Source organism: Camellia sinensis, chromosome 5 (genome assembly GCF_055761805.1).
Source record: "Camellia sinensis isolate YWXY chromosome 5, ASM5576180v1, whole genome shotgun sequence".
NCBI classification, from domain to species: Eukaryota; Viridiplantae; Streptophyta; class Magnoliopsida; order Ericales; family Theaceae; genus Camellia; species Camellia sinensis.
In genome coordinates, this window is record NC_138965.1 from 212,370,684 (window position 1) to 212,394,449 (window position 23,766).

General features: G+C 35.8%; 2 protein-coding genes across 5 annotated transcripts; one reads left to right on the forward strand and one right to left on the reverse strand.

Moving 5' to 3' along the window:
- Positions 1-9,279: 9,279 nt before the first annotated feature.
- Positions 9,280-16,480, forward strand: LOC114312585 (sphere organelles protein-like protein). 4 transcript variants are annotated; one of them, XM_028258830.2, is made up of 13 exons: positions 9,280-9,627; positions 10,295-10,359; positions 10,453-10,728; positions 11,653-11,934; positions 12,633-12,705; positions 12,848-12,925; positions 13,035-13,347; positions 14,265-14,296; positions 14,378-14,572; positions 15,068-15,139; positions 15,224-15,373; positions 15,712-15,877; positions 16,008-16,480. In XM_028258830.2, exons 1-13 carry the CDS (start codon positions 9,430-9,432, stop codon positions 16,184-16,186), a joined length of 2,079 nt encoding a protein of 692 aa, XP_028114631.2. In that variant the 5' UTR covers positions 9,280-9,429; the 3' UTR covers positions 16,187-16,480. The 4 variants fall into 4 exon arrangements, with proteins under 4 accessions (XP_028114631.2, XP_028114632.2, XP_082727540.1 ...); XM_028258831.2 differs by having other exon boundaries at positions 9,321-9,717; positions 13,014-13,347; XM_082871414.1 differs by having other exon boundaries at positions 9,321-9,717.
- A 745-nt stretch (positions 16,481-17,225) lies between these two features.
- Positions 17,226-23,213, reverse strand: LOC114312586 (protein-tyrosine-phosphatase MKP1). The gene is made up of 2 exons (XM_028258832.2): positions 19,997-23,213; positions 17,226-17,704 (listed from the first exon to the last, which is right to left on the reverse strand). The coding sequence occupies exons 1-2, from the start codon at positions 22,556-22,558 to the stop codon at positions 17,633-17,635; spliced, it is 2,634 nt and encodes an 877-aa protein (XP_028114633.2). The 5' UTR covers positions 22,559-23,213; the 3' UTR covers positions 17,226-17,632.
- Positions 23,214-23,766: the final 553 nt, after the last annotated feature.

Consider the following 23,766-nt stretch of genomic DNA (forward strand, 5'->3'; position numbering starts at 1 on the left):
AATTTTAAAAAGAGTTTGGTTACGAGTGTTGATCAGAATTTTCAATAATGTGAAAGTAGTGTGTTTTGTTATGAGTTATAACAATTTGAATTAAGTTTTGAAAACTCTTTCCAAAACTCATAATTAAACAAATTTTCTTACTTCACATGTCAAATCAAACTTTCAAAACTCAATTCAACACTCTATTCAAAAACCATAACCAAACAAATTTTCTACACTCAAATCATAATTCCACAACTCACAAACTCAAAATACAACTCATACTCTCAAATCATATTTACAAAACTCTACCAAACGCAACCTAAATTTCCTTACTCCATACGATTAATGAATTTTTTCAGAATTACAATTTTATCCTTTAATAAAATCACCATCTCAGCTACACATTTCATAATTTCTCTGTACACATCTCACTAAACCAAACATATCTCACCCACCAATAAACCCATCTGGGCATAGAATCCTATAAATGATCAGTTCATCATTACCCTAGTCATCTCTATCATTTCCCGTCTCTTCTGATTCTTTCTATCTCCATCATTGTCCCTATGGGAATGATATCGCTTCCCAGTCTCTCCGATTCTTCTATATTAATAATTGCCTCCTGATGACGCCAAAAATAAGTTTCAAAACAAGCCGTCTTTCAAAATCAATGAAAATAAGAGAAAAAAAAATCAAAGTTTGATTTATAATCTTTTGTATAATAATAAATATCTTATAGAATTGAATACTAATTGTATTAGTCTCAGTTCAGTCACTTCAAACAACAAATCCCACAAATTCTTATCAATGAAACAAAAAAATTCAGAGTCAAGAGAGGTAGAAAATAGAGAAAGATTTGAATTTGTATAAAATTCATAAGACCCATTAATGAAACTGAAAAATATATATATATATATATATATATATTAGAACTTTAATAGAGATAGATGGTTAATTTACTTACCAATTGTACTTCAAACAAAACAAGAATTCTTGAGAGAGACAGAAAGAGAACTGTGAGAAGACAACAGTTTTAGACAAACAAGGTTACAACACATAAAAAAAATATTTAAAAAAAATTCTAGTAATGGCATGTTGCAGGTGCGTTTGCAAGTCATGGCACTCTTTAGTTGCCGAACCTTTCTTCATTAGCAAGCACCTTCTTCATCGTTCTATAAGTGACAGAGATAATAACACTAGTAGCCATGTAATCCTCCAATGTGGACATCGAAATCGATCGATCATGGTGAAGGAGGGAGGTTGCGTCGTTGTCGTCATCGTCGGTAGTTGGTGCAGTTAGGGTTAAGGTTTTTAAAGTGGGAAATGATGGACGGAGATGATGTGCATAGAGAAAGTGAGGGTATATTTGGAATGTGAAGTGTGTGGACTGAGATAAAGAAGTAAAAATCAAATTACTAAATGTGTGGATTCAGAAAAGATGAATACAAAGATAATTTAGTGTGTGGAAATAGAATTTCCCTAGGATCCCATTTGTTTGGGAAATGGGTAAATTATAACTTAACTCATGTGATTTATCCAAAAAATACGGAGTTCCCTTGTAGTTTTATTTGTAACATAAACTCTTTATATTTCATACCAGAGTATAATTTTGGACAGACGTAACAAAAAATATAAAAAGTCTAAATTACCCTTATTTATTTCTCTAATTTTCTTCTTAATGCCATTACAAACCATAATATTCTCTGATTTTTCTTTAAATTCTTTGTATTCCTCTTCTTCTTCTTCTTCTTCTTCTTTCTCATCTCATGGCAAACCACACACCTCTCATACCATCATCAAATACATATCTCTCTCTCTCTAGAATTTAGACCCAAACAAATACCCATCTCTCCCTCTCTATAATTTAAATTATACATATATGATATACATATTAACTGATATATATAATACATATTTGATATATGATATACATATATGATATATAACACATAAATAATACATATGAAATAATTGATGGGTAGTTTCAATTGTACATATATGATATATATGCATACATATTAATTGATATATATAATACATATTTTAATAGTTATCTTGTATAAGGAAAAGTGATATTGTATTACTTCGTATCTCTCTCTCTCTATATATATATATATCTTTTCTCTCACCGTGACCACCATCATTACCACTATTGCCCAGTTTCGTCAAAACCAAGAACCACCCTTTACAAAGTGCTATAGATGAAGCAACAAAAGAGGGTGGACGATGAAAAATAAAGAAATAGATTTAGAGATGTTTCTTTAAAATGTGTAAAGTTAGTTTTCGAACAACTTTTGGTATGCCGAAACCACCCATTTCAAGAATAAGTGAAAAACCAAGGTAGCATAGGATGAAGTATAATGCAAGGTGAGCAGATTTGTGAAAGAATGAGATAAAGTCGTTAAGAATCACAAAAATCATGGAATTCGAAAGATGGGCCAAAGAAATGTCAAAAACAGAAAGAAAAAATGGGTTTGGTTGGTATGAATCCCATCAATGCTATTTCAAAAATCTAAATGTTTACCCATATTAATTATTTGATTTCATGGGTTGGGTTTGTTACTAATTTGAATTATAAGAAGAAAAGTGGATTTAGATAATTTTTAGAGAGGGAAGCTGAGGTGGTGATTTTGAGTGGTGGTTTTGCATGGAATAAGAAGTTGGTTGTGGATAGTTTTTAGAGAGAGAAGTTGTAGTGGTGATTTTGAGTGGTGGTTTTGCATGGAATAAGAAGTTGGTTGTGGTTTTGCATAGAATATGATGGTTGTGATATTAGTTGGTTGTGATTTTGCATGGAATGTGATGGTGGTGAAATGAGAGGATAAATAAAAGGTGATGGTGGTGGTTTTGCATGGAAGGTGATGATATTGCATATTTATATAACGAGGGAGAAAGAACCTGTGTGATGGTCCAAGAGTATAACCCATGCTCTATTGCACTACACCATTCTGTGTATGTATATGGCAATAAGGGTGTTTTGGTCATTTGTCATATGTTTTTGGGTGAGAAAAGCTGCTCCGCTCACTATTCATGATCGTGCAACACACGTTATGTTTAAACAAATAGTTTCGTCTAAAATTGCACTTTCGTATGAAGTATAGGGGGTTTAAGTGTTACAAATGAAACTATAGGGGGGGCTCCGTATTTTTTAGGCAAACCACAGGGCGTTAAATTATAATTTACCCTTGGGAAATTATATTTTCACAGATCTATTTACCTTAGTGTATATCATTTGCACACACTTATTAATTTAGTTATTGATTATTGTTCTCATTCCATACACTTTATGCTCTAATTATACCCTAACTCATATCCTTTTACACACATCACATAAATCCTTATTCTATGCACATTTATCCATTTGGTTTAAAACCCTCTTCCATACACCTGATGTATGAAAATGACCTATGGGTTTTTCTTTGATTTTTGTTGATTTTTCATTCGGCACCGGTTTACTGGGAAAAAAAAAAAAAAAACTCTTACACTGTGTTTGGTTGGGGGATTAGGAAAATGATTTGTAAAGGAAAAATAAAAAAATGTGCGAAACTAGGTGAAATTTGAATAAAATTCATTCACATTTCATCCACCTTTTTTCCTTTTCTATTTCCAAATCCCTTCATAAATCCCTCAGCCAAATACAGCGTTAATCGATTGTTAACTTTTGAAATAATTAGATATTTTCAGAACTTCTACCACATCTGTGTCACTTCTACTAGACTTATAATCACCAAATCAACACCTAAATCCCCTACACAACACCATACCTTGTTTCTACTACAACCACTATCAACACTCAAATATTGCCCGAAAAAAGAAATCAATACGGAGATGGTGTCCACTATTGAAGGCAAAACGAGAGAGAGAGAGAGAGAGAGAGAGAGAGAGAAGGGGGGTAAAATAGTGTTCATAAACAGAACTTGTTGAAGAACATTCTCTATTATTTCATCACCTCATTAAACGACTTACCCCACCATGAACAGTCACCATTCCCGCTACCTTCCCCCTACCCATCATTACTAAAACTTTTTTGTTTTCTCTATCTCTCTCTCTCTCTCTCTCTCTCTCTCTATATATATATATATATGTTATTTGAATTTTGCTATCATGACCCAAACCTGCCGCTATGGGTTTAGCACTGTAACCGGCTAGTAATCCGTGATTACCGAAGGCCTACTTAATAGTAAAACAGTAATACAGAGTACAGGGGCTGGCGGAAGCCAAAACAGTAATTAAAAGATGTCCAATGAGCTGTGACAGTCTGAATGCAAAAAGACTTTTTGAACATATACACATTTCAACCATAACAGTATGTACATATATCATATACAGGTATTCAGTTAGGGACCAAATCCCTACCATAACAGTACAGTAACAGTCTATACAAAATAGAGACAAAAAGGGAGAATCTAAAACACCCCGAAGTAGCCTTAGCTTGGCAGCACTTGGAATCTCAAGGTGAGGCACGATGGTTGGCTTGACAAAACAAGAGCTAATCCGACGCTCCTAACTCCAGTCCGGTGCCTGAACACCTACATATACATATAAACAGTAAGCTAAAGCCCAGTGAATAACATATGCGTAAAGAGGTTAATGATGAATGTTCTTTCAGTATTGAAAACAGTCATTTATCAGTATATCAGTCATTCAGTTTATGGCTCATAATTCATGCCATAATAGTCATTTAGAAACTATAATAGTCATATGTGGTACATCCAATAGCAAGATAGTACAGTAGGTCTTAACAGACCGAACAGTCAATGATGGCCATCATATCAGTAAACAGTAGTGGTCCCAAACATGGAAACCGACAGAGATCTTTAACAGTAGCAGTAACAGTTCAGTAACAGTAAATTGCTATGGATGCCACGAATACAGTTCACAAATAGGACAAATATTCATTCAGTAAATAGTGTCATTTCATAAAGTAGTACAGTCGTTTGTTCAAAAAATAATCTCAATTGAACATATCTTTACAACATTGTTACTCACAGAGTTCTAGGTTACAAATAAGCTAGAGCGTCCTCGGATGCCAACCCTACACAGTTACAGAATGAACACACACTAAGCTACACAGTTGGAAAAATAATAACTTAATCCCTAATTTGTCTCGGTGTGGTTCTACATCGATATCCTCATTAAGATGCCTTAAACTAGTCCTAAGAATGCCTAGGATGGAATGAGGATGTAAATATGCACCTTAAAACACTTTTCAGAATTTTCAGAAAACAGGGGTCTCGCTCGAGCGTGGCTTTCTACGCTCGAGCGGACATGCAGACAAAGGAGCTCCGCTCAAGCGTGACTTCCGTCGCTCGAGTGGACTGTAAGCTACAGTAAAAATACTGGATACACAAAAATCACGCTCGACGGGCGCTCGATCCACGCTCGAGCGTGAGACACAAGTCCTCGCTCGAGCGTGAACTCTCCTGCTCGAGCGGACTGTAAACACATGTAAAGTACTGGATACACGCATTCACGCTCGAACGCCACTTTCCTCGCTCGAGCGGACTGCATGAACACAAGGCGTACGCTCGAGCGTAGAGTTCCTCGCTCGAGCGTGAGTCCAAAATCTTGAATTTCTAGATTTGAACCTCAAGCTCAAAAACAACTTTAAATGTATCAAATTCGATCCTCTTGGGCTATAGATGGCCATCATATCAGTAAACAGTCAATGATGGCCATCATATCAGTAAATAGTAGTAGTCCCAAACATGGAAACCGACAGAGATCTCTGTAACAGTAGCAGTAACAGTTCAGTAACAGTAAATTGCTATGGATGCCACGAATACAGTTCACAAATAGGACAAATATTCATTCAGTAAACAGTGTCATTTCATAAAGTAGTACAGTCGTTTGTTCAAAAAATAATCTCAATTGAACATATCTTTACAACATTGTTACTCATAGAGTTCTAGGCTACAGATAAGCTAGAGCGTCTTCGGATGCCAACCCTACACAGTTACAGAATGAACACACACTAAGCTACACAGTTGGAAAAATAATAACTTAATCCCTAATTTGTCTCGGTGTGGTTCTACATCGATATCCTCATTAAGATGCCTTAAACTAGGCATAAGAATGCCTAGGATGGAATGAGGATGTAAAGATGTACTTTAAAACACTTTTCAGAATTTTCAGAAAACAGGGGTCTCGCTCGAGCGTGGCTTTCTACGCTCGAGCGGACATGCAGACAAAGGAGCTCCGCTCAAGCGTGACTTCCGTCGCTCGAGTGGACTGTAAGCTACAGTAAAAATACTGGATACACAAAAATCACGCTTGACGGGCGCTCGATCCACGCTCGAGCGTGAGACACAAGTCCTCGCTCGAGCGTGAACTCTCTTGCTCGAGCGGACTGTAAACACATGCAAAGTACTAGATACACACATTTCACGCTCGAACGCCACTTTCCTCGCTCGAGCGGACTGCATGAACACAAGGCGTACGCTCGAGCATAGAGTTCCTCGCTCGAGCGTGAGTCCAAAATCTTGAATTTCTAGATTTGAACCTCAAGCTCAAAAACAACTTTAAATGTATCAAATTCGATCCTCTTGGGCTAATTTTTTGGAAAACACTTGGAAATGTATAGTATAACATGATTCAAAGCTCAAATTGTAAAATCAAAGCCCAAAAGTGAGTCAATTAAACCCATTTTCAAACAAAACTTCAAGAACATGAGCAAACATAACATGCAAGTGTTCAAATGAGTTCAAAACTTCTAATACATGCTCCAATGAGCCAATTCCCTAAAAAACAAGATGATTTCATGATCTAAAATCAAGATACGGACATGCATGTAACAAATTCCACGAAAACAACTTCAAAATGCTAGAACATGTACATGCATGCATCATTTAAGCTTCAATTAAACAACTTAAGCCAATTCTATACTCAACTCACTAAACCTTTATGAATCATGCAAGATATAACTCAAATGCAAGCTCAAGAAGATGGTTCTCCTACCTTAAGCCTAGAATTACAAGTATAGAAGCTTAATTATGCAATACTCTTTCAAAATCTTCAAGACTTCAAGTAAATATGAAGAACTCAAGCTCTTCTCCAACTCTCTAGCTCTCTCTCACGTTTAGTCTCTCAAGTAGGATGATGAAAAGTGAGGCCAACCCATGTAAAGCAAGACTAAACATTTGGTCTAGCAAAGTCTACTAAGTGGCATTCTTGTAAATAAGCTCAACTAATGATAATTTAGCTTATTTAATCCAATTTAATCATACCAAATCACATTTCAATTAAATATACCATAAAATCACATAAATCTTAATTAGCATAAAACACTAATCAATTTCAAATTCGGCTGCCAATAAGGCCTTCAATTTACAGTTTAAAACATAAAGCATGAACAGATTATTTAACGGTCAACAGATAGAAATGCATTTAAACTAATACACTCAATCAATCAGTTCAGAATTTTGGTCAATCAGTCAGTTAACATGTTTAATCATAGATTAACACTAATCAGTGGTGAGGGTTGTCACATTTGCTATGGTGGGAGTATGCGATGACCTGTTCGATAAAAGTTTAAAGTAGAGTATTTCATATTGTTGGATATAATTGTTGGGTTTTGATTGAAGACAAGACTTGTCCAAATTGATGGATTTTTCATTTTGCTGGAAATTCAAAGGTGGATATTCAATGGAGAAATTAGGGCTTAGATATGGACTGAGATTTTTTTTTTATTTTTAAAATACGTGTACAGAGAATGTTTTGATATAATATCATTAGTCAGTTTTGATATCCATTATGGTTATTTTACTTTAAGATATAATTGTCATTAAAATAATATTTCACTAAGTGTATGCATAGGTATGTGAAAATAGAATTTTCCCATTTGTTTAGCGGATCATGTATTATATAGTATTGTATTCCATTGGTTTGGACACACACATGTACTTTTAACAAAAAAATTTAGTAAAAAATCATCAACTTTCAAACTAATGAAATTTATTTAAAAAAAAACTCTTTGTTAAAAAAATTCAAAATTCATAAATGTGTGAAGTTTTATTGATTGTAGCTCGTTTCAATGTGAACTACGGTTTTGTTTCGGGCCAAATGAGAACCCTTAACACTTCGAAGAATCTTAAAAATGAATTCGATTGCGAAGAAAGTGTCAACTCTCTTCTCATGACCTGGTGTTGCATTGAGCTCTTTGAGTTGGGAGCTTCAATAGAGGATTATGGTGAGGATATATAACGACAACCTATAACATACTTTAGTTTTTGTGTATTGGAAGATGCAATCAAGTGGGGAATGAATGACTGATAAAGCGCAAGTAGACTTATCACCTTAAGAACTAAAAAAATGTGTTGGCTTGCAAGAACCTTGAGAGAAAATATTCGACTTCGAGACTTTACTTGCAAAATCAAGTCCATCATCACTGGGAAAGGCAAATAATAAGAAACAAACTTATATGATTCAAGCCTTTTTTCAAATTAAAAAAGCACCCAAAAACCCTATGGAGGCTCTTTGTACACCTTTAAAATTTTAGGATAAATTACAAATACACATTTTGAGGTTTTCTTGAAATACGAATTGTTCTCTGTAGTTTGGAAAATTACAAATACCTTCCTATCAGAATTTTTTATTGAACATAATTAATTGAAAAAGTAAAATTTCAACTGTTCACCTATATAATAATAAAATTATATGAATTATTAATTGAAATAAAATTTTATTATTAAAAACTGTTAATTAACTTGATGTTTATTAATAAAAGAACCTATTTGTTATGAAATTAAAAACTTTAGGGGTATAATGTAATTTTTAAAATCATAAGAGGTAATTTGTAACTTAAGTAAACTTAAGGGGATGTATTTGTAATTTATTCAAAATTTTAAAAGCATTTAATATAATTATAATAAAAATATAAAACTAGTTTTATTTATTTATTTTTACATTTAAAAGAATTAAATTATAAATAATAAAAAAAGAGAGGGGATTATACGTATTTTATTAGGGTATGGCCTCTGCCAGTCCGGGATCGGGTTGGACCGTACTATTGGGCCCGTGGGAGTCCACCAAGGGTCTCGCTTTGATAATTTGAACCGTTAAATATGTAGAACTCGTCAATTACTATATATTTATAAAAAATCACGTCGATCGGATATCGATAGCTATATGATCAAATCAGTTTTGTATTAAAAAAATTGGACGGTGAACAATTTAACGGTTGACAAAACTGTTTTAATCACATAGCTATCGATATCCGATCAATATGATTTTTTACAAATATATATTACTCAACAATTTTTATACATTAAATGGTTCAAATTATCAAAATGGAATCCGTGAGCCTCCATGTACCCAACAGCACAGTCGAATCCGATCCCGGACTGTACAGAAGCCACAGCCAACTAGGCGAGATTTATATCGAGGGTTTTAGAAGGGAAGGACTGAGGCAGTGTGCGAATCTGCAATCTCCCTCTCTCTCTCGCTAGCATGGAGAGTATGGAGGCTGTAAGATTTCGTGTGGTGTTCGAAGATGGTCACATTCTGAGCAAATCGCAGAGATCGGAGGGACTGAATCGAAGCTGGCTTCTCCTTAAACCTCCACTCGATACCATCTCTGATCTCTGCTCCTACCTTGCCCACGTTTTCAACCTCTACGACTCTTGCCCTAACGGCATCATCCTCTCTGTAAGTCGAATGCAATAGCACGATTGATGACGATTCATATGTGTCCAATCTTGCTGCCCTCTGATTTCATGGCATGTATTGGACAAATAGGTGTGTTTTTATATCATGAGCAATAGAATTTTGTGTTGCTTTTATTGGAGATTGAAAATACACAGTGGTGGTCCGTCACTTTGATAGGGTTTCGACCAATCTGCTTTAAATTTTGTATTTTTAAGAGTTCTTTTGTTAGGATTTTTCTAGGGTCCCAAAAACCACTCCTAAGATTTGGTTAATGCAAAAATATAACCTTTAATTGATATTGATCGAAACCGGATAAAAAAAGCAAAGCAGTTTTTTTTTTTTTCCTTCTGCCAGAAAGCAATGTGATTATTGGTTCCCACCCAATGCCACCTTCTATTCACCATTGGAACTGAACTGACTCTATTTTATCACTGGAACTAATCAATATTACCACACAATATGACCATACTTATCAATTGTTTTAGGCATGGTAGCCAAAACCACTAATTTTATACCATAGTTGGACCCACTTTGTTAAAGCAATTTCATCTTAAAAACCCATTATTCTTTTCTATTTTAGGGATAGATTACATTTGAGTTTGCTTCCTGCGGTGTTTTCAGCATTGGATTTACACTGACTGAGCGCATTGTTATTATTTTATTGCAGATGGATGGCTTTGTGTTGCCACCATTTGAGTCTACGTGTATTATAAAGGATAAAGATGTAATCAGGTCAGTTTAAACTTGAAGTTCGTATCTTTTTGCTACCGTTTGCTTATATATTGAAAGTAACATGTCATTTTTTTCCGAATATCTTCGTATCAGAGTCAAAATGAAGGGAGGAATGTTGTATGAGATTGTCGAGGTAGGTGATGGAGCAAATATAATTGAAGAAGGCGAAATTGTGGAGAAGCAACCTGCACTCACAAGTGTGCCACTTTTAGCAAATGAGGAATTTGAGAACGAGACGGGTGGTTACCAAAGTGAACCTGAAGAGGATGAAGACAACCAGTCAGAGGATACATTACATGTAGAAAATTCATCTGACAGAAAGGTAGTTTCCAAGAAAAGAAAAGCATCGAAGAAACTCCAGAGCTCTAAGTATGTTTTACAACCCATCTTTAACCCTGTTCTTGTGATGTGCATAATAACTGCACTAGTTGTGGATCATATTACTGAACAAAGAAAGCACGAGAACCCACATCTTTCTGGCCACTTTGAAAGGATAAGCAAGTGATCCACCAATTTTCCTGTCTCCTTGCACTCATAACACCACTTAAGGAAGATTTCCCTCTTTTGCGTTGCAAGTTGTATTTGAATTCCAAATACCTTTGGAAAGGGAATCATCCTCAGTATACCACTCACAAGACCCTCTATTGGGATTTGGGACTTAAGATTTTCCTGATCTCAATGCATCCCATCAGATTTCAGGGGTGTTTGGCAAAGGCTATTTTTTGACTTTTTGAGCTAAAATTCACAAAATGACAAAATAGACTAAAATAAGTAATAAGACAAAATGTCACATCAAACCTATAATCATTTTACTTTTTCTCTCACAAATATCACATCTAACTATAAAAAAATCCAACTATCTTTTCAAACACAAATATTTTAGCCTATTAAAATAGCCAAAAATTAAAATAGCCTGCTAAAATAGCAACTTCCCAAACACCCACTTCACCTTTCCAGCTCCCAACATTATCTTCTCTGAAAGGGATTTCCAAAAGTTCCACAACCTTACACCTCACACATACTACATTTATTCATCCAATTAAAATTCTTGTGAGTTAAGTAATGCTGTTTTACAGGGTTCATATGTCTGTTATTTTGGAAGTTAATTGTATCTTCCATCAAATTAGTTTTTGACATTAATGAATATTTTGTTTTTGCTTTCTAAGTACATCTATTCTTTAATTTACCAACTGTTGTAGATTATTTGACTGATGCTTGCAATCATTCTTTTAGGAATTTTGCATGAGCATTTTGCTGGGCCTGTCAACTACTTATGTATGTTGTGAATCACAGGAAGAAGCAAAAACGCTCTACGGATTCTCAAAACACTGAAAATGATTTTCAAATAGAGCAGGAGAGGTGTGAATTCCACCCTGGAAAGAGTATTGACAAGAAGAAGAAAGTATCTCTTAAAGGATGGAAGGGTAGAGGCTTGTGGTGTCCCCTCCAGTCAAGAATTGGGGCCAAACAATCACTAGTTAATATGCTTGTAAAGTGTAAAACTAAGAAAACAAGTACCCCTAGAAGTGCTGAAAGAAATAATGGCAGCGTTGAACCTTTGCCTAGCACAAAGAGGTAGGTTGTGTAGGTTCTTTGGCATTTCTATGTGGATTAGTGCTTGGATTTTTGTACTTCTATTTTTGTTTATGAATTTATTTATTTTTGTTTGTGAGCTAATTGACAATGTCTATGTAGTTGGAAGTACAAAACCTGACTTAATTGAGTTCTTTATTCTTTTGTATTTTGAGTGGTAAGGCAGCTCTAACTTCAGTATAGATTTGGCTATGAGTTTTATAAAGTCTTGTTATGCAGCCAATCTTCAATTCCATTATTGATTTATCTTGAAGACTCTAAATGAAATACAGATCATACAAGCAACTCTACAATGCACATGCTTGAACATGCATGCACATACAGTTATGGGGAAGAGAGAGAGAGAGAGAGAGAGAGAGAGAGAGAGAGAGAGAGAGAGATAGCTCTCTTTTGTGCGATTGCCCTTCAGGCAAATATAATTCATAGCATACATGAATAGTATCAGATAAAAGTCGCAATGACTTGCCAAGTCTTAGTTATCTTGATAATGTGCAACAATGTCAGTTTTTTCATATAAGCTTCTCTCTTCTGTTCGTGTGTATATAGCACACAACAACACATTAATTTTGTTAGTATACTACCCATATGGGCATCTTTGTATCTTAACATCCGGATCCCCTTTCTCTGTCTCCATCTTTTCTGTGGCCCATGAACGATTCTTATGAATCTCCATTTTGTAGGTCTGATCAGCTTCAAGAAAATGGCACAATATGTATTGATGATGTACATCAGATGCCTGATGAAATTGGCAAGGTCTGGTCACTTTGAACCATTATATTTTAATCTGTCATTCTCTTATACTTCTCATCTGTTTCAGTTAATAATTCACTTTGCAGGTTCTTTACAAACATTAATCTTGAGGTTTAACTAATACTTACCTGATCTTTTATGTCAGGTCCCTAGTAGAAGTGCTCGGCGGAAAAAAGCCAAGAGGCAATGGCTGCGGGAACTGGCCAAAACTGAAAAGAAAGAGGTACTTTGGCGCTGAGGACTTCAGAAACCTTTTCCTCTATTTAAGTGAAAGTTCATCTTTTGCATTCAACACCATCTCTTTTTCACAGCTGGTAATCCCTAATATGCAGCTACATCAGGTGCAATCTCCTGAAAAGGATGTGCACAAGGATTTCATGGAACATCAACAACAAAACCAAATCCCTAATATTCAGCCACATCAGGTGCAATCTCCTGAAAAGGATGTGCATAATGATTCCATGGAACAACAACAACAAAACCAAGTCCCTAATGTGCAGCTACATCAAGTGCTATCTCCTGAAAAGGGCATGCATAATAATTCTATGGAACATCAACAACAAAACCAGAATAGTGAAGCAGATAATGAGATTGTTCCCATTGTGATTAGGCCAGGACATATTCGCTTTGAGCCTTTGGGAAAGGGTGAGGTTCTCTCTCTCTCTCTCTGTGAACAGATTCTGTTTGAATGTGTTTTGACTTGCCTGGATTGATTTGATTAGTGAGAACATTGAGGAGCCAGGAAATATGGGTTATCCTGTTTGATTTGGCGCAATTGGCCTGTCTTGTAAGTTTGATTTGAATGACTGCTTGAATGTCTTCGTGGTCAACAAGAATGGAAAAAGGATACAATGCCATCATCTCATTGGGCTATTTATTAGACATTCTGAACAATTTAATTTGATTTGATGATCTTTGACTATCTATTTTTTGACATTTGTTTCCCCATTTGAAACATTGTCAGAAGTTGTATTGCTTGAAGAAAAGTAAGATTTGAAATTAATTTGCAAGAATCATTACATCATTATGTTTTTATTTTGTATTTATTTATTTTTTAGGGTTAATCTACTCAGAGAACAAACATGCATGACAATCCCCACTCTTTCTTTTAAATGACAATATGGCTAGAGGTGAATATGCTGGATGAAGAGGAACACTCCGTCTTTTCCATTTCCAACTTTACACTTTTTTCAATAGGTTTATTAAAACTTACTATTAGTTACTTCTTTACATTTAAGTTCATCAGTTTCCTCTGATTGGCAAATGGCTAGAATTTCAAAAATGGAGCTACTTGATGTTCCATCTTTTGTTGCCAAATTATCAAGGGTTCCTCCCTTGGCAATGAAACCTTTTCCTTTCCATTCCTTGCTTACTCCTTTCACTCTTCACTCTTGTTTTGTTTTATGAGAAGGTTTAGGAAAGGATGGGCAGGTGGATTGAGTGTGGCCAAAGATTTTACACAGAACTACTGATGTTACTCATTCACTTCTTAAAATTGCACAACTACATGAATACCATATCACTGCAGATTTTCTAATATACTACTATTCTGTTGGATGCAGACCAGGCTGCTCAGCAAAACCAAGTTTCCGTGGTATGTTTTGTTGTTATACACCAGTTCTTTGCTTTTAAAATTTAAATCCCTCAAACAAATTCTTCTTGAATCATGCTTCAGGAAACATTTCAGTGGAATGGAATCATCAGCAAGAAAAAGGGTCAAAAATGGGGTAAGGAAAAATTTTCATCCCGGAGGAATGACTATAAGGACTCCAATGAAGAACGTTCTGAAGTGATGACTATTGAAAGAGTGGATCCTCCAAATAATCCCCTTGACTTCGATAAGCTTGCACCATTGGCTAGGTTGCCTAAGGTAGGTTTATCTATTCTATTATATAAATGGTCCATCTCATTTGGTGTGATCGCTGTTACGCCTTTTTTTACCCCTCCAGAAATGCCCTTCACATCTGGTAACTGTCTCATCCAATTACTACAGATGTTTTTTCTCATTCATCAAACTGTCCAAAACTGGGAAATGATTTTCTTCAGTCATCAAACTGCCCCCCAATTATCAAACCATCTATAACTCTAAATATAAAATTGCAAATAGATATATGTGTGTGTGTATATTCTACTTGCACGGACCCTTGGATTTCTTCTCTTAGTTGATGTGTGGTGGGCTTCATTTGTCAAACCTTTAAACAGCCTACCTCCTAGCAAGCCTGCAATTTGTTTTAGTCGTAATTTATCAAAAAAAAAAAAATCTGTTTTAGTCGTCTGCCTTGATTAATCTGATTAACATTCATTCACTATCCCAGATAACATTTTTAATTAACAATAGCACTATATTTGTTGCTATTATTTGCAGGAAGGTGATGTGATTGCATATCGTTTACTGGAATTGTCATCAACGTGGACGCCTGAGCTTTCCTCTTTCCGGGTATAACTCTGATAGCAATTAATGAGTCTTATCTCATATTAGGTCAAATAAAATGTGGTTTTAAACATTTTCTTTTTGCTTTAGGTTGGGAAAACGTCACGATATGATCCTGAATCCGATAGAGTTCTACTCACACCAGTCCCAGAATATCCAATTATTTTTGACAAGCCAGATGAAGATGAGTGTGCACAACCACCAGATGACTCTCTTTATGGGGAAGATGGATCTCTAGAGGTACTCATGCTATACAGGTGCATCCATAAAAGAAAATATTTTTATGAAGGAATATGGGTACAGTTGGGTACATCCATAAAAGTATTTTTTTTTTTTATAATTGTAAAATACCTTATAATTTTTGAAGTTTTTAAAAAATAGGCAAAATATAATTGTTCTAGTATCCGTATACTCGTACTGCAATATTTTTGGAATACACATGCTTCAAAACTTCTCCCTTTGATATGTTAATCACTGAATAATGACATCCGTGTGGATGTAAGGTGTGACAACTTTGACCTTGCAAGCAGAAGCCAAGCTTCTCCATGGAAATACATAACATCTTGTTTCCTATGCAGATAGAATTTTCTTCACTTGTTGATACCCGGATTGTCAAGCATGGTAACTCAGATCCTGCAAAAGCAGTGACTGACTGTGTTAATGACGATCCTGTGAGCAATGAAGTTCGTGTATCAACTGTGGTGCCTAGCAATAACAATACACAAACACTTGCTCCTACCCCAGGTACTTAGCATAGTTTGCTTCAGTGGTTTAGATTTGGTTTCTATTGAATCGAATGTCATGAAAACTATATATATATATATATATATATCTGTTTTTTACTGGATTCCCGACTCCATTGTTGACTCTGCAGAAAAAGACATCAATGTGTGGGATGAATTCAGCGAGGCTCTAAACACAAAGAAAGAACAGCTGATTCGGGAGAAAGGTTGCAGTGAGAGTTCTGGCAAGAGCTCATGGTCATTTAGAGCCATGAGAGGCAGTGCACTTGGCCCAACAATGGCTATTCTAAGAGCAAAGAATGCTATATAAGTATATGACAACCTACATCTATTTGGGTCTATGAATATGTAATATACATTGAGCATTTTTACCAGAAGCAGAGAACATCCTTTGTAGCTCTATAGCCCTATGGAATATGTCACATTTGAGCTCAGTGTTCATATTAGGGGGGCTGGAACCCTAGTTTGCTTATTGGTTTCCATGTTTTAATATATCCGTTTTCCAACTGCTGTATATAGACCAACCTTCCCAGATTCTGTAGAAAATTTTGATATCTTGTTGTCCTTATTTTCATTTTGTAAAAAATGATGAAAATTTCCAAAACACCCACCATTTTTACATGTAGGGTAAATTACACTTGAGTGTTTATGTTTGACTAATTTTTTACTTTGGCCCTTCAAATTATTTTTTTTTTCACTTTAGCCTTTTATGTTTTAAGTTTTTTTTAGCTTACTCTTAAAGTCAACTTTTGTTTAGAATTAGAAAGAAAATGCCACAATAACTGTCATATAACATAAAAAATATATTATATGAAAGTTTGAGTTTGTATTAGAGGTGTGAATTATATATAATAAAATATTTTTATGTCACATATATAATTTTTTGTCTAATTTTTAATAGAAGTTGGTTTTAAGAGTAAATTGGAAAAAACTTTAACATGAAGAGTTAAAGCGGGAAAAAATAAACTTCAAAGGCCAAATTGAGATAGCGATCAAATATGAAAAGGGTAAAATGTAATTTACCCCTACGTTTAAAAGGTCTTTGAAAACAAATTTTCTGGCATTTCTTAGAACTGAGGAGGGTTTTCAGGAATTTTTTTGAAAAACAGTTCGGAACAATTCACAAAAACTTGTGTTTTACAGAAAATGGATACAGAAAATAGAAAAGGAGAATAATTCCAAACAAGCTGCTAAATCGATTATGTTAAAATCTAATGCAATGATATATATATATACATATGAAGAAAATGGAACTTTTTTTACCATTTTCAAAACCCGCAACAAGTAAGAAACTCGAGCAAAGTTTCATTTAAACAACCCTATTGAGAATACTGAAAAATGCAAAAAGATTTTCCATAAAAGGTTCCAAGTATTATGCTTCTTAAATTCATACCAAAAAAAGCAACACCTTCGGTGTTGGATATAACAAAAGCTATATAAATATTACAAGGTTAAAAAGAAAAATTGCTTGCACTTTATATATTATTCATCTGAATACAACAATTATTTCCTACCAATTCCTATTGGCGTGCAGTGCGGGGGGGCTTGTCCTTGTCTTCTGTACATGCTTTGTCATAGTGATGAATTGAATTCCCTGCATACATCACACGAGCAAAAAAGAAAGCGCTTCCTATTGCTCGGGATGCCAAACTCGACTCAAAAAAGCTGCAATGGATCGTTGATAGTAACCTAGGAGGCAGGAGGTTTCTGGAGGTTGACAGTATCTTTTTCACTAAGTTTGTAGCCTCTGTGTTAGTCACACCTTTTGAAATGAGAAACAGTTGAGATACTTTAGGAGCTGCTCTGGTTCCTCTCCTTCTCTGACTATCTGTGCATTTCATAGAAAATTACATCAAGAATTTAGTCCATTATATCTTATGGAAGAATAACCAACAACCACAGATGTGCTGAGAAAGTTCAACAAGATGAGACAAACAAGGTTTAATTTTTTAATAAATAACAGCTAACACACTCTGTTCGTTTCAGCAGAAAACATTTTCCAATGGAAAACATTTCTACTAGCAATTGTATAAGTGGTTGTAGGGCCGCAGTGGCGGTGGATGTAGCGGGATGGCGGCGGCAATGATGGTGTGGTAGCATTGGTAAGAATTTAATTTAAGAAAATATTTTGCTACCTCTAAAAAGAAGAAAACATTTTATATCCAAATAAATTTGTTTTCCGTTGTACCAAATGTCTAATGTTTTTTGTCTAAACAAACAGAGCATATGAAGAATCAAATAACGATGACATTAAACAAAAAGTAGATAAACAAGAAACCTAATAAAAAGGAAAGGATTGCCACGCAAAAAGAAATGTTTCGGTGCTTCAATAGTTAATCTTGACTCTGAACGAGCTAGGGACACCCTTGCTTAGTCACAAAGAAGAAAAAAAGAAAGGTCCTTCTTGATTAGCACAATTGATGGTGAGGGGATTAACAATCGATGGGATTAGTGTAGGATTTGTTATCTAGCTGGATTAGTGGCATACATAATTCCATCTCGTCCACATTTGTTTTGCAATAGATGTAGACATATATAATCCCAATTATATGTTTGTTTTGCATTATTAGTTATAAGATTAAAAAATCTGCCAATTTTGTGACTAAGCAAAACAAAAATGGCAACCAAACACCGAAATATAAGTCCCATAGATTAATAAACCTAATCCTATACTATAATCCACCCAATCAAATAGGCCCAGAGAGTGCTTTCAACTTGTTTTAATATCAAATACCTAATAAATCATGAACTTTCTTTTATAGGCAACAAAAGGAATATATTTATTAAAAAAGCAAGGAAATTACAAACATGTGAGGACAATTAGTTGTCCTCAAAGAGACGATAAAGGAAAATCACAAGTCACAAACTGTCCTCCAATCAGTATTAATTAAATACAGAGGAATCCCCTGAAAAGGAGGGATATACCTCACTAAATTTGCAGGATAAACGAAATTTTTGCACCTCATGTTTGACCAAGTGAACTTTAATGTTTAAATAAAGCATTGGACAAGACAGAATCTGAACCATAAACTCTGGATCAATGCCAACGCAGGCAATTTCTTAGGAAAATGATATATCAAAGATTTTCATATTATTACATTGGACTAAGAATTTTAAGCTAACATCAGCACTGTCCAGCAATATATTTTTGTTAACAATTTTAAATGGTCTGAATATCATCGAAATCTCATAATATTGATCAGTAAATAATGGTTCTCAAGGAGAGTTTCCGTATTTACAAAGTGTGTGCATGTGTGTCTGAAATTTTAATAGCTAAGATAAGATCACGTACTTAAGGGCCAGTTTGCTTTTAGAGATAGAATGAAAGAGATTGATAGTGAGAGAATTAAATAAAATTATATTTGTTTTAATGATAGTTGTTAGTGTGGAGATTGTTAAATTATTTTTATATAAAATAATAAAACAAATAAAACTATGATTTTTACTTAACAAAAAATATAAAAACATTAAACATTAATGTTTAAAAAAAAAAATGCCCAACATTAAGATAAATAAATAAAAATTGCTCTTGGCCGGTTGACCAGCCCGACGTCCCTGCGAACAAACAGTAACAGCTAAGCTGAATAGACTATTTTATTTTCCCAATACCATCTTCTAGCTAGACTCGAATCCGCTCCGCTAAGGCCTTTCATAGTCCGTTGGGACTGTGAGTCTGTTGGCCAAAGAGGAAAACAAACATGAACTTAGTGAGGGAGAGCTCATTGTTAGTCCAGTCCGGAGGCATAACTCGGAAAACAAACGGGGCCTAAGGTACTTAGATATTCAAACAACAATGTTAATCATAAATGAAGCTTAGTTTATATTTTGAATTAAAACATGCTTAGGGGGAAAAAACAAAAACAAAAACAAAAACAAAGAAATTATGTAGTCTAATTGGCATACCTATTTGAGAAAGATCTTATCAATGAACTTTCTAGAGTACCTGTACAATATATCAAAAAAATTGTCCAATAGCTCTAGTGCTATCTAGGTAGTTCACAGTGGAATCTCTTTCACAAAATACAGATCTACAAAATAATTCTAGCAAAAACTTCAAATTCTTCACAGATCGACACGTTTAAATTAATGCTAAGAAACAGGACATAATGATATTACATACCTGCACAGAGGAATTCAATGGCAAACCCATTTGTTCAAGAAACTTGCTGCCAACTGTTTCCCACTGGACAAGATTATCTTTGCATGAGCCGTCACTATTGATCACTTGATTCTGCTCTTTCCCACTTGAAACTTCACGCCCCAGCCAGATGTATACAACATCACGCTTATTTGTGCCCAAATTTACATCCGAGATGAATGTTATGTACACAGATCTAGAATCTAGGTAGGCAAACCGGTGCATCTCTACTTTATCCATACTAGGCCACTGATAAAGAACCAAGTTAGTTACTTCCACTTCTAAAACCCTACTCCTGGTGTCACTAGATGTAAGATGACTTGTATCATAATCTCTTCTATGTTCAATACGACTGTGTAATTCATTGCCAGTATCAAGCATATCTGCATCTAACGTTGACTCTTCACTATTTAATTCATAAATTGCTTCTTGATCACTCCGGTTGCACTCGACATCACTCATCACAGTATCTTCCAAATCCGGTAGAGAAAATGACCAAGATCGTACTAGGTGTCGTGGAACTTGGGATGATTCATCAACTGAGGGTAACATCATTCGGGGCGGAGGATTACTCCCCCTCCGCTCTGCAATAGAGGGGGTAGTTCCCTTACATCGAAAACAATCATTTGCCTCCCTCTGAGCATGGTTATCAGAAAACGCCTTTTCCCGTGGAGGGGACGTTGTTGTTCCTTTGCAATGTAAACAAGCTTTTTCTGACAACAAAGCATTGTTAGCAGGAAAAGGACCAGGAGATTCCAATCCAGAAGGTGAATATTGAGATGAAGGATATGACAAGTCAGACCAGTTAGAAGACGATGGTGAGAAAGTAAATGAACTGGTGGAGTAATCAGAGGTTGAAGGCGAGAGTGAAGGAGATTTGGAACTGGGTTTTGGGCTATTGACAAGAAAAGATGAAAAAGAATCTTGCGAACTACAACTTGGTGTTGGCGACGATAAAGGATCGGTAAGAGGGTCTGATTGTTCCTCTTCTTTACAAATATCCTTTATCCTATTGGGGCTGCTTGTTGGAGAACAAAAGAAGATAATCGAGGATGAACCAGCTTTAGAGCTTGAAGGCAATGGAGGATCAGTTGGAGAAACAGGATAGTCAACTTCTCTATGACTTGATTGAGTAGATGATGTGATGAATTCTTTCATAATCCTCCCACTTGCAAACTTCCATCTTAATCTCCCCCACCCATTTTCTCTAGCAGGAAGACAAATCTCGGAATCAGTTCCTGACAAAGGACAAGGTGGTACAACCCCACCAGCAAGTGCCTTGTGAAAAATTTCAAAATCTTTATCATATAGATCAACCTTCCTTTCACCGACACCCAAACACGTAGCGGCAGAGTCCTTATCTTCCTCTTTCATCTCCGCTTCTCCACAACCATCTGGTAAGACTTCTCTGTTCACAAGAGCATCCCAAAATTCATTTGGCTCTTCACCTTCTTTGATGGTTACAACCGGTCCCTGTGCCATCTCATACTTGATTACCTGAAAGGCAGCAACCCTTGCATAATCTGACATCACAGACACGCAATACTTTCCAATCCAGACATAAACAGCTGAAGCAACATGAACAACAAATGCTCCCCGAGAGTCAAGGCCCTGTGCACCCGGCTCGCTTAGCATTTTTGGTACAAGATGAAGCGGATCGTATGGGGAGTGAGGTGCCATATGATACATCCGTAGCACAGAATTGGGGCTCGCTAGAAACGCCAGCGTCCGGTTCTGGCAAAGCAACAATTGGCAAGCAAAACCCATATTCGGGTTTGTCACACCCCTTGCTGCCTTCACATATTGGAAAGCTTCTTCAAAGGTTTGTCTCTTCCTCCACATGAGGTATGCAATGACCAAAGAGTTTGATCGCGACACGCCCTGCCAACAATGGACAAAAACTCGCCCACCTTGCTCTCTAACATCTTCAAAGTAATCAAACACATCGTAGAGCAAACTCGTGATATCCTCGGAGGGTGTATCTTGAAGCCAAAGTGTCTTGTACACAAGCTCATTCTTAAAGTATTCCGGACAAACGAAACCAACACAATTCAACACATGGGTTATACCATTCTTGTGAAGAATTTCACGATTCTTTGCGACCGCATCACTTCCCAAATATATATGATCAACAATTCTCGAACACTCCTTGTCGAAAAAAGCAATCTTGTCCTTCCTGAACTGAAATTCTACCTCGGTTTGTTCAGATTCAGAGTTGTAAAGTTTTTTAACCGACCCTTTTGCCCCCGGGGTTGGGGCTTGAGGCCATATACCAAGATCATCAGACCCTGCTCTCGGCCATTCCTCAACACTCCGGCGAGAGATTGAAAGGGGCTGTAATGGAGGAAGGCACAACCGTGACTTGGTATTCGTTTGGGGCCGAGAATTAGGCGTTCTGGGTGACCTGTCAGTCCATGAAACCGACCGTAAATAGACTTTCCGATTACCACCACCACCACCACCACCACCACCACCACCACCACCAACCCCGCCGCCGCCACTACCACCGGATGGGCGGTCTTGTTCTTGTTCTTCCCCCAACATATCTCACTAACCCTGGTTAAATTCTAGGAATACGATGAAACCCATTTGAGGATAGTTCTAGGAAAGGCCATAGAAGCGATCAATTTTTGGGTTTTGACTACAAATTCACAAAATTGCAAAATTCTAATTTGTCTGTGATGCCTTTTCCCCCTCAACTAAAACCGTTGACCCGCTTTCTCTCTCTCTAAAGAGAGAAGCAGAGGAGGAGAAGAAATCAAACACAAATACGACCAAGTAAAACCCTAAACAGAGCTTTCGCGGGACATAGATTGAACACAAACAGCTAGAGAAAAAAGAAATTCAAAAAAGAGTAAAGTGCAAAGAAAAAGAGAGGTGAGTTTGTTACTTGAAGAAGTAGATGGGTCGTTCTGTATTTGCAGCAGACATTTGAAAACCTAGAAGATGGGAACGAAGAAAAATAAAAATCAAACCATTCAAAGCTTGCGTACGAAGAAGGAGAGAGAGAGAGAGAGAGAGAGTTTGAACTAGAAGACCAATCCAAGAACGACAATGGGAAGGTTGGTGGATTGGCAGTTCTAAACAGAACAGACTTAGTCAAACTGCCACGTCATCAGTCTATATGCATGCCCATTCAAGCATGCATGGCAAGGCCAGTGATGTCATTAAAATCTTTTGAAAAATAAAAAGTTATTATTTATGTATATCGGTAAGTCGTTGGCTTCTGTCCAGTCTTTAATCGAATTAGATCATATTGTTAGGTTTGTGGGGATCTATTACGAGTTTCGTTTTGATAATCTGAACCGTTTAATATGTAGAACTCGTCGAATACTATAAACTTATAAAAATCACCTTAATCGGATATCGGTAGCTATGTGATCAAATCAGATTTTTGTCAACCGTTAATTTATTCACCGTCTATTTTTTTATACAAAACTGATTTGATCATATAGCTACCGATATTCGATTAACGTGATTTTTTACAGACTTATAGTACTCGATGAGTTTTACATATTGACGGTTCAGATTATCACCCGTAATTGACCTTCACGAATTCAATAATACAATCTAATCCAAACAAAGACCGAACAGAAGCCAACCCTATGGGTAAATTGTAATGCGTTAACACTTCTATAATGTTCACGTTTTAATACGAGAGGATTCGAAGAAGTCGTAAAATTTATTACGGCCTTGTTTGGTTTATATCTGTAAAATAATTTTTTAAAAATATATTTTATAAATATTTTTTT